A 12,015-nucleotide genomic window follows, 5' to 3' on the forward strand; every position below is an offset into this window, starting at 1 on the left:
TTTTTTTTGCTGTTGTGTATTTATTTAAAAGAAACCTGGATGCTGCAAAGGGTTCTTTGGTCTTTCCTGCACCCAGTGTCCTGGTGGATATAGCAATCCATGCTACAACAGAGGAAGTGTAAGTGTATGAGAGATAGGAGGCAGGGGAAAAGAATAAATGATAGCACAGATATAAACAATCAAGAGAGACTAATGGATGAGTCAGTTGACAGCTTATCTAATAGCACTTTACCAGCTGACAAAAAAATCTGAAAGAAGCATTTTAAAGCATTCCAGGAGACTCCATTCCAATGAACTCACTGTAAACAGGGCTAATACATTCTTATTGATTTCTTATTTCAAGATAAAGGAATCTAAGCCTTAGAGATGCTTTTCTGAAATCTGTGTAGCTTCTTGACTCAGCCTTCCATCCTTCCGAGGGTCGGTAAAATGAGGGCCCAGATTGTTGGGGGCCATATGCTGACTCTGTAAACTGCTTAGAGAGGGGGACGGAAAGCACCATGAAGTGGGACAGAAGTCGAAGTGCTAAGAACTATTCTGCTTCCTTGATCATGCCCAGCAGCCCAGGGCTCTATGAAGTGGCACAGAATTCTTAGCCATGTATTAAGTAACACTGTTAGGAAAATAGTTGCAAGAAACTTGCAGATGCATGATGTTGAACTTTGCAAAGATCAGGGAAGAAAAGGAATGGACCGAAAACACATGTCATTACTTCAGCCCCCAAAGAATTTAATATGTAAATACAGAATATGGCTACATTAAGGATCCGAAGTCATTTATAAGTGAGACCTGACTAGGTCAGGAGAATGGTCTTGTAGTAAGCTGACAGAAAGAGCAAATTATCTCCTGTAACATCACATTGGAATCTGATTTTTTTTTCCCCAGTGTAATGACGGCATTCTCGGAAATGGTCAATGCAGCTGCTACGATGGCTTCAAAGGGATTGCCTGCCACATCTGCACAAGCCCAAACAAGCACGGGGAGAACTGCACTGAAGGTCTGAGACACAAATCAGGCAGGAAGGCACTGAGACAAGAGGAGATATTTTGCTGCCTGAAGCAGAGCTAGAAATAGGCATCCTCCTTTCTATATCCAGGTGCATAATACCCAAGCCTGGTAAATTTATCCTGGGTGCTTGAGAGAAAAGGAAAAGATGCCACAAGCTTCCTTTGCCTGGAAGTAAAAATAAATGAAATAATAATGTACAATTAGGTAACTGTCTGAAATGCATAGGGTCTCCTGCTTGAGCAGGGGGTTGGACTAGAAGACCTCCAGATTCCCTTCCAGTTCTATTCTGATTGATTGATTGATTGAACTTGCCACCCCCATCCCTAATGACCAGAAGTGACCTGTTTTTATGCAATATCTTAGCCTACACTAATCATCTGTCTTTTACAGTCAGCACAACAAAGCAGAAAGGGAACTCCACGCCATTATACAGGTTAAATGTCATTAAAGGTGTTTTCAAGAAATCCCAGAATTATAATTTAAATGATTAAGTTTTATCTTTCTTTTCTGTTCGCAATGGAAGATTGTGGCTGCATCCATGGAATTTGTGACAACAGACCAGGAAGCAGAGGTGTGTGCCAGACAGGGACGTGTACAGGTGGCTACCTCGGTGAATTTTGTGACGTACACACTCACAGATGTGAATCTGACACTCTGACACTTTACTGCCATGGCCATGCCACCTGTATTGCGAATGACACTGCGAAGTGAGTCCTTGTAGGATGCATCTGAGATCAGATTCCTTAGTATGATTGGGGAAAAGCATAAATCACCACTGAAAAATCTTGCATTCATATTTAATCTCTTGACTGAAAGAAATTTATGGAAATTTAAAGGCATGATGTTGTAATGTTGTTCATCCTTCTTCCTTTGAAAAGCAACCTTAGTAAAAATGGGGAATGCAACAGAACAGTGTATTAATTCTGTTTGGGTGTTCCTAAACATCCTACTTTGGAGCATGGTCCTGTGAGTTCAACAGGATTTCGTCTACAGTAGAAATGCTTAGGATGGTCCAGTTTTATTATTTTTACCCCTTGGTATAAAAACAGTTTTGCTGAGTGCCTTTTTAGATGAGAGAAAGGGGAGAAAAAGGTTCTGTTCCTTGGATCACAAGGAACATAGCTATTGCCTTGATATCTGCATCATAGTAAGTCATATTTTAGAATATGTCTTTATTGCTTTTAATTCAGAATATCATATGAACCCAGCTAATGTTTTAATAAACTCTGATCAAGCAAAACATGGTTTAGTGCAGGGGTAGGCAACCTCGGCTCTTTTATGACTTGTGGACTTCAATTCCCAGAATTCCTGAGTCAGCTATGCTGACTCAGGAATTCTGGGAGTTGAAGTCCACGAGTCATAAAAGAGCCGAGGTTGCCTACCCCTGGTTTAGTGCAATACATGAATCCAGTTGTAATATTGGAAAGATACAGATACTCTAAGTCAGAGGTCCCCAACCTTTTGTGCATCAGAGATCGGTTACATGATGAGAGGTTTTTCCGTGGACCGGAGGGGGTATGGTTTTGTGCGCTGTCTGTATCCAGCAGATGGGGCTTTGCTTGTTTGTGCAACCAGGATGCTGGCATGCCACAGCCCGGTACTGGTCCACAGACCATAGGTTGGGGACCCCTGCTCTAAATGATTCCAGACATTATAGAAACTATGATGAAACTTCCATTTAATTCAATGGGCATTTGCATACAATCGCCCAAATTCTGGTACAATATATGGCGTTTGCACAATGATGTCATTATGCAAATGTAATGTGCAAATGATACATTGCAAATGACACCATTTGCATGATGATGTCATGGCTTAAGTGTTGTAAATTAGCATTACTTTAATCTGAATGAGTATGCAATTCGTAGGCACCCCAGATTTAATTAGTTGCTCTCTGCCTGTCTCCTAGGTGTGTCTGTCTTGATGGATATGAAGGGAATGGATTTTCCTGCAAGCCCATTGATGCTTGTAGTAAGCCAGAAAGGGGGGGATGTTCAGAAAATGTAAGTGGATCAATATTTACTAACCTAGATCATCTTTTGGATTAATCCAGATAAAAAATACTTTAGTATTATTTGTTATTTATTTATTTAGCGTATGGCATATCATACATGGACTAGCAATATATATTAACATTTCATCTAAAACACAATAAAATATAAATATGAAAAATATCTATGCTCAAATATCATGTCTAGGTTATCTAACCATTGAAGGTTAAAAAAAAAAAGGTTGGGCAATCTGAGATCTGGAAGTGAAACTCTTTTATATCAAGTGACTGGAAAATTGCTAAAACAGGAAGCCCCAGACTTATTGTTTTAAAAGGCTGAGATAGAAAAAAAAATCTAATCAAAAAAAGATATGTGCTAAAAAAAACCCGCTCCTGTTTCTACCAAGTATCAAACTGCAGCCTTGCACTGTTCTGAGCAAATATCTTAACCATTCTGTTAATTCAGCACTGTTGGTAAACAGAAGTTTAGAACTTTTAACAGAATGTATTGTGGGACAAGAAGAATGTGTTTGAGCTGCTTATCTTGAATCTGTCTGTCCATACAATTTAAGTTGTGCATGTGAGATATGTATTTGAGTATCTGTGCACAGACACACAGTCATACATATAGAATTATCCCCAAACACCTGCCTATAGTTATGAAAGTGCTTTCCTGTGACATAACCACAGGGCATTATCCAATGAGAGGATGTGATAGCAAAACAAATAACTTACAAGTTGTTGCCAATATGTCTCAGCCTGGCAGGCTTTTGTTAAGATGGCTTAGAATCAAGATAGCATGAACAAGCATAGCTTAAATGGAAAGCGCAGAAATGCCCTACTTTTATTCTCATCTTGTTTTTCCATTTTTTGCCAGGCTACATGTACCACTACGGGTCCTGGCACAGTCAGCTGTCAGTGTATCCGGGGTTGGACTGGGGATGGAAAAGCTTGCATTGCCATAGACAATTGTGTAACAGAGACCAGAGGAGGCTGCCACATCAATGCTGATTGTAATTACATTGGCCCTGGACAGGTACAATATTGTCATTCCATGCTGTCTTGCTAAAAAGGATCTATGGCTCTTAGGTTTTTTAAATAATGACGAGGCTTTTATTTTTATATGACAGCATCAGATATTTAAAGTGGCTGCAGGCTATAGAATTTAACATTTTCAGTCTCTATTGAATTGCATTGAATGGAACAATAAAAGCGAGAATTTGTAACTCCTTTAAGAAGCCATGCCTTTTCCTAGGATCATATGGTTGTTGCACAATTCCAGGAAAAGATTTGTTTGGGCTAATTCCCCCAAAGGATTACTCATGGCCACAAAAATATAGAAGTATAAGTCAGTCAAGAAGTTAAAAAGTACTGTTATGAAAATCTAGGTTAAGATTCCAAAAAAGCAAACTTGATGGCATAAGCAACCCAGAGATTATACAGTACACATGTTTGGCTGGGTTTACGTTATGGGAATGAGCAACTGTATAAGTCCACAAGAAGCAAACACTGTTTCTGACAAGAGGCTAGTTTCAAACGGAATTTAATACTAGAGTCTTACATATGCTGGTCCTGGTTAAACCTGATTCAACTGCAAGATAATCAAGGAATACTAACGTTGGTTTTAACTCATGTGGTGCTTATTAAGCCTGATTCAACTGGAAAGTTATTCTGGCATGTAGGACCATATTTGAGTAGATTCTGAGATAGACTTGATTACAAGGAAGCATGTTGGTTCGTGTAGCTTTATAATATTCTCTCTGATGCTGCAGCCATCACCAATTTGCATAGGTAGATGACTGTGCTGGAGAACCTAAATCAGAGTCCTGGGAGGAGGTCCAAGGCTCCAGGGATTATTCTGAGCAAAAGCTGTGCTGGTCTCAATGAATGCAAATCACTCTGAGATCCCCAAATCTACTTCTGTCATGAGGAAGATTGTCCTCAGATAGAACTATTATTAATATTGACATGCATAGGAAAGGATGTTGGAAGTTATAACTAAGCACATATTGAGGACTACTGACTGTCTAGCATTATCTAATCTTGCACATGAAAAATCCAATATGTTTCTATTTAGGTCAATTTCAAATTTCAAGTTACAAAGATATCAGTATCAGACTTTAATTTTTTTCCCTACATTTCCAGAAACTACCAAACAAAGGTTAAAACGAAAACTTTTTGTTCTTTTTCTTAGTTCCTATCCAATAGTATAAGTTTTCTAATGTCCCTACTGTTTCAATTTTCAGAGCAGCTGCATGTGCAAGAAAGGCTATGAGGGTGATGGTTACATCTGTGATAGGATTGACCCTTGTATGATGGACAATGGGGGCTGCCACGAACTGGTAAGACATAGGAATAATCTAGGACAGCCTTCCTGGTTTAATACCTTTCAGATGAGTTGTTCTCTAGCTCCCCTGGCTAACAGCCACAATAAATGGGGTGACACAAATCATTCAACAGTACAAAGAATTGGGGAACCTAGGTTGATACTGAAACCTGTAATCTTTTCAGAATGGTGGAAAGTTCTTCAAACAGAAAATTCATTTAGTAAAGTAAGCATAAGCCATCTATATTAATAATAAAATTTACACAATATTATAAGAAAACCAACTACAAAATAGTACATATTTGACATAGTTGCATGCAAAAATTCTTATATTAGAAGAAACACAAAAGCGTGCTTTTTTTTTTTTTTACAGTTTGAAGAATATAGCTAAAATGAGCAAAAAAGAGACCAAAAGCAACTATGGAGGCATTCATTCATAACTGTTCAAATATTCTGCTCTTACAAAGCAATATGAAACAGTTTAGCCTGCACGTAGAAAAAAAATGGCTTGCTTTAGCACAGAAACCCAGAAGTTAAAATGTGTGTTTTATTTTAAAGGCCTAGCCTATGACTTGGACTGAGGGCCACAATTGGCTTTGGACGCTGTGCAGAGCTTGTGTTTCTCAAAGCATATTCTTGAAACTAGGGCAAAGAACGTTCTTTGATTTTGTTTCATATACAGTTTTGTTTAATTAAAATGTAGTTATTAGATTATTCTCTAGATGTGTACTGAATAATTGTCATCAGTCCCATTAAAATTTACAATGTAGTAACAATTTTTGAATATTCCCTGGTGCCATTCCAAAGATTTTGGGGACTACACACCAGCCTGGGTCTCATACCACTCTGAACCATACTGCATTAGGCCTTTAGCATCCTTTCTAGGTGACACTGAGTTCTGTTTATTTTCTTTACTTTGCTTTCCTATTGTTGAGAATTGTCTCTTTAAAACTCAACAGGCTGTATGCCAGATTCTCAATACTGGAGAAAAAACTTGCCATTGCTCTGATGGATATATAGGAGATGGAATTCAATGTTACGGTGATGTGATGAAGGTAAAAAGATACATTTCTGTTCTCTTTCAGGTGGGAGCAGTAAACTGATTTATTTATTTATATCAGGCAAAGACCATAACTCAATGGCAGTGGCTCTGTTCTGTCTGCCATCTTCTGATATGGCCAGGAAAGAACTCTTTGATGGATCATCTTTCAGAAAATGCAAATATCCTGGGTCAACATAAGCCTCAAGTGGCTTCTCTGTTTATGCACAACACAGCATTTCACTTCTCAAACTCAGCTTTTTGCTTATCATTCCCATTAACAAAAGAGCAAGTATAGACCTTAAATATGCCAAAGAACATTTCTCTAAGATAAAAAAGCACTATTCTGCCATTGGCTTCCTTATTAAAAGAAAAAGTTCAGCATTTTCTAGATTTCCCATTCTAAACCGGAAACCACAATGACTAGCTTTGTGAGAGATGATGATCTTTGTGTTGCAGTGTTAAGAGCCTTAAACTAATTCATAGTTTGAATATATTATTGTATGATGTTGAGGTATGATGGCTGAAGAGGGGATCGGAACCTGAATTTCCTACCCGTCCAGTCCAATCTCTTCTTAATTAGACAAAACTAGAAATAAGACAACTTTGGGAAAGGACATCTATAGGGCAAGCAAAGAAAGGGAGGAGGTCATCTCCCTCTGTTCACCCAGTTGGCAAGAATGATTTCTTATGGTGTGTCTGTGATGCTAAAAAATGTATCCAATCCATATTTGCAGAATAAAATCAGATTAAATGCAAACAGAATAACAGAGTAACAGAATTGGAAGGGACTTCGAGATGTTCTAGTCCAACTCCCCACTCAAACAGAAAGCCCTACCCCATCTCAGACACATGGTTGTCCAATCTCTTCTTAAAAACCACCACTGTTGAAGCACCCGCAACTTCTGGAGGCAAGGCATTCCACTGATTAATTGTTCTGTCATGAAATTTCTCCTTGGTTCTAGATTAGTTCTCTCCTTGATTAGTTTCCATCCATTGCTTCTTGCCCTGCTGTCAGGTGCTTTTCTCCAAAAGTTGACCTCCTCTTCTTTGTGGCAGTCCCTTAAATATTGGAAGATTGCTATCATGTCCCCCCAGCCCTTACTTTTATTGAAGTAGCATTAAACCATTGAGAAAGAGCTAGTTCAAAGCAGAGATACAGGGAAAGTTTGCTGATTTGGATCATAAAGTGGAACCAAACCNGCCGGAACGCGGCAGAACCGCGTTCCGGCACCTTTTTCCGGGCCGGCCGCACCGGAAATAGCCCCTCCCACACCGGAAATAGCCCCTCCCAAATTTTACTTGCATTCCTGTTCTCTAAAGGGGCGGTCCTAGGGTTTGATGAGGGCGTGGCCAGGTTTGAGTTCCGCCACCTTTTCTCCGAGAAAAAAAGCCCTGCTTATAATACATGAATACCTGTAGCTTCTGCTGTTATAGTAGGAAAATATCAGAATTCTCTTTTAGATTGATCGCTAGGCAAGTTCCCAAACATCTAACCATCATCTGCCTACATTACATGTAAGATTAAAGTTGCAATGTGGTCTGCTTAGCTTTCTCTTAGCACATTGCCTTAGTTTATAATTAAATCATGGTTAAATTAAACTTGTTTAGCATGCTGTATGAATCTTTTTTTCTTTAAGACCCCTAGAATAATGGTTTACAAATTTGTTGTTTTTTCTTTTTGAAGGAGCTAGTAAGGAATTATCACTTTTCAACTTTTTATGAGTGGATTAAGGTAAGGATTTTCTGTTGAGTGCTATTTTAACATTTCTGAAACAAGACAAAGTTGATAGGATTTAAGCATATTGTTTCATCAGTAGGAAAAACCTATCTACATTTTAAAATAAGAATTTTATCTTAAAAATGGTCTTTTAAAATTTTTGACAGAAAAGGCTCTCTAAGCCTGTTTTAAAAAGGAGCCCATTGTAACCGATTTATAAATAAAGAAGTTCAGCCTACAGTATGTAATTAGGGCAGTTTCTTAGAGAATCAAAGCAACAATATTTCAATCTGCTGAGTAATTTTAAAGCTGTAAATACGTTTGTATTTTTTTGAAAAAGTTTCTTGGTGATCAGAAGATACACATATTTTAATGAGGCATTTGCTTGAGAAAAATGAACCCTTTCTAGAAGGGTTAACTATCTTTTGATGATCGTGCAGATGAGTCTTTGGACCAGAAAGGATGCTAAAACTGCTTTATTGTCTACATACTGTGATTTATAAAGTTAGGTGAAAAATAGTTTTATAATACAAAATACTGGGAGTCTGAGGTACCAGACACCACTGATTTGAGTGACTTTATTGAAGAAGCTGGTGTTGGATCTGCATATTTAATTCTAGGCCTTTTAAACTGAGCACAGAAGAAACTAGCATTAATGCATGTTATCTTTTTTTTTATCAAAAGAAATCCCACTTCAGCATGCCCAGAGGAGCCAATGTGACTGTTCTGGTGCCTCTGAAAGAAGCTGTCCAAAATTTGAGCAAGGCTGAAAAAGAATTCTGGCTGGAGTCCCACATGCTACCATCTCTTGTCAGGTATTGTTGTCCATGTTTGTCAGAATCAGAACTGGTAAAAATAGCTAAACCTGATTTTTCTCTTGATTAGTAAAATCTACTCAGGTATGATCTTTGCCACAGGCCAGGTGACAGGTTTTGTGTATGATGGGGTTGCTTCAAAGATTTTACAATGGGCTGTGCAGCACATCTTTTAGTACATTCATCTCTGTTTGTAGAATACCAGTTTTTCAGCTTTTAAGAATGAGAGTTCAGTGACAGTTCAGATACATACTTTAGTGTGGTACCTGTGATAATGTAAAGAGGTAGGTAACCTTAGTAGAATTAGACATTGTTGCAATTTGAAACACTTGTCTTTCCAGGGGAGACAATGCAAGAAGGTGGGCTCTTCCAATATGAGGTAGTTTCCTTTCACATGAACACAAAACTCTTAGGACAACTCTGCACTTCACCTAGCAAAACATGGTTTCATCTGTTTGTGTTGTACTTATAGCTCATACATGAAATACAGACTTTGTGCATCTTTTTTCAGATATCCTTATTCATAATTCTACATAACATTTTTCTTGACCCAGATGTGTATACTCATATCCATCCCATCTATATCTTTTTTTTTAAAAAAAGAAATGTGGTTACCAATGTAGAAACATACTTACCAATGCACAGGAATGCAAACATACATATCGATGCATAAGAATATCCAGTTTAACTTCCTTATCTTTAGAACGTCCTCTAACATTTTCTAATTGGATAGTGAACAATGAGAGTGATTCGAGACGTTTTAATTTCTGGCTTTGGACTAGAGAAGATAAGAACATTTATTAGGTTCAGGCACACCCAACAATGCATCTATTTTTAGAGCGTATCTTAGAGGAAGATTACCAGACATCTAGCAAAAGGAGGACAAGTCTTCTTTTTTATCCTCATGTCCTCCATTTGGCAGGCATAGCTTTAGATATAGTCTAAATCAGGGATGGGGAACCATGGCCCTTTTAGGATTTGTGGACGACTTCAACTTCCAGAATTCTGGGAATTAAAGTCCACAAGTCCTAAAAGAGCCTTAGTTCCCCATCCCTGGTCTAAATAGTCTGGCTTTTTGAGTATTTCTTCCTGAGCAGCTTTTTCCTGTAAAGTTAACAAGCTCAGCTCCCTGACCCTAATTAGTTGATTAAAACTTTCATGCTGTTTAAAGTGGACTAGATGTTAATCAGTTACACGCTGAAGACTTTTGCCTCCTAACTAGCTCTAGCACATTTCTGTCGTGGAAAAAGTAACTTCATAGACATAAAGGCCTAAGTACATGTTGTTGTTTTAATAAAAGAGAATATGTGTAGCTGGAGGTTAAACTGTGGAATCCTAGATGCGTTCTGAACTAGATTATTTGTTTGCAGATGTTTCATTACCCAACTAGATAACATCTTCAGGCACTGTCCAGTAATGACATGTCTTCAAGCAAACAATCAAGCTCAGAAAGCATCAAGGACTCTATTTATTTATCTACAGTTTTTCACTGTAATTGTTGGTGCTGATGCCAAGAAAATAAAACTGTGTGTTTGGTGCTTTTCTTCCCATTTGTCCTCCTTTCCAATTGTCCCTGTTCTCCTTTGCCTGTTTCAGTTATCAGATACTTAAAGTAATCTCTTGGGATCAAGGCATTCTATGGATCAATTGTACAGCAAACAACTCAGTTCAAACGAAAACCTTTCTCTGGCCTCTATTGGGTTTTTGATGACATGGATTACTAAATGTCCACACTGAAGAAAAATTGTGAGATCAAGTTGATTTGAAGCCAGAAAGAACATTTATTTCTCTTTTAGTGAGAACTTAATTTTTTTTTAATGAAAAATATTCCAAACAAATTATAACAGCACAGCTATTAGCAGGCATTGATACCATGCACTAATATACAAATTCTAAATTTTGGCCTAATCTCACGCCAACAAGGCTGCCTGCAAAGGGTGGTTAAAAAAGTCAAGGTTGATCAAAGCTTTGCCTATTTTTTGTCAGTAAAAAAAAAAACACCTTAAAACAGTTTTGATTATACTGTCACAGCAAAACGTCTTCAAGGAAAAACAAAGGAAATGCAGTTGCCTTTTGAAAAAACATATCTGGGACAACCAAGATCTGGACAACTGAGAATCTCCATAGACAAGATGGCTGATGAACTGTCTTTTTAATAGTCTCCTGACACATTTAAAGGAGGCTATGGGGGTTTTTTTGCTAACCATAACTGAATCTAACTGAAGGTGTTCTCTTGGCTGTTAACCAGCCAACTGTAGTTTTGTTAATATTTTTATTCTATCATAGGTCTCATATCCTCCAGGGTTCCTTCACAACTCAGCAACTCAAGACGTATGTTGGCCAAAAACTCCCCACTCTCAATCCAGAGGCCATGTGGGAAATAAAGAGCAACAATGGGGTAAGCTTGTAGGTTAAAAACATTACTTCCGATACCAAAATTAGAGTGATATTATTGAAATATGCTGATCCCACTTTTAAACTGAAGAAAAGATGCACCAAGGAAAGTAGAACCAAGGTGAACCTGCAGGCTCATGTTTCTTATTGGGAAAATGTTGATCATAGTGTGTGTACCAAGGCATGTAGCAACTGTCGAGATTAAAATGGAACATTTTTGATAAGCCTTTCCCAACCTGTTGTTCTCCAGATATGCTGGAATGCATAGCCCATAATTACAGACCCTGCAGTTTGACAAATCCAGAGGATGTCACATTAGAAAATGTCCAATTCTAAGAAGTGATCCTAAATTAAGGTTTCCCAGTCAGTTCTGTACACCAATTAGAGCAAAAAAAGTGTTTTGATGTAAATGTAATTTGAAGGACCATCTTTTCCTGATCACATGTACCTGACCCACCAGAGTGGGGAGGCAGGGAATGCTATGGGTCCCTTCTCCTAAGTGGGTCCATCAAGGGCAGGGGTAGTCAACCTTGGCTCTTTTATGACTCGTGGACTTCAATTCCCAGAATTCCTGAGCCAGCTTAGCTGGCTCAGGAATTCTGGGAGTTGAAGTCCACGAGTCATAAAAGAGCCAAAGTTGACTACCCCTGATCTAGGGGGACTAAGAAGAAGAGCCTTCTTCATGGTAGTTCTCTCCCTGTGGAACATCATCCCTGAAGAGAT

At 38.3% G+C, this 12,015-nt stretch overlaps 1 protein-coding gene across 1 annotated transcript in view; it reads left to right on the plus strand.

Annotated features, from left to right (window-relative positions):
• The window catches only part of STAB1 (stabilin 1), a 115,794-nt gene that overhangs the window by 52,604 nt on the left and 51,175 nt on the right, over positions 1-12,015 (plus strand). The window contains exons 23-32 of the mRNA XM_029284120.1: positions 32-118; positions 886-997; positions 1,532-1,715; positions 2,918-3,011; positions 3,876-4,034; positions 5,245-5,340; positions 6,284-6,379; positions 8,051-8,098; positions 8,768-8,898; positions 11,185-11,296. Of these exons, the coding sequence (XP_029139953.1) occupies positions 32-118; positions 886-997; positions 1,532-1,715; positions 2,918-3,011; positions 3,876-4,034; positions 5,245-5,340; positions 6,284-6,379; positions 8,051-8,098; positions 8,768-8,898; positions 11,185-11,296 (1,119 nt within the window). The remainder of the gene's footprint in view (positions 1-31; positions 119-885; positions 998-1,531; positions 1,716-2,917; positions 3,012-3,875; positions 4,035-5,244; positions 5,341-6,283; positions 6,380-8,050; positions 8,099-8,767; positions 8,899-11,184; positions 11,297-12,015) is intronic.

Source organism: Protobothrops mucrosquamatus, unplaced genomic scaffold (assembly GCF_001527695.2).
Source record: "Protobothrops mucrosquamatus isolate PMUCROS unplaced genomic scaffold, P.Mucros_1.0 scaffold380, whole genome shotgun sequence".
Lineage (NCBI taxonomy): Eukaryota > Metazoa > Chordata > Lepidosauria > Squamata > Viperidae > Protobothrops > Protobothrops mucrosquamatus.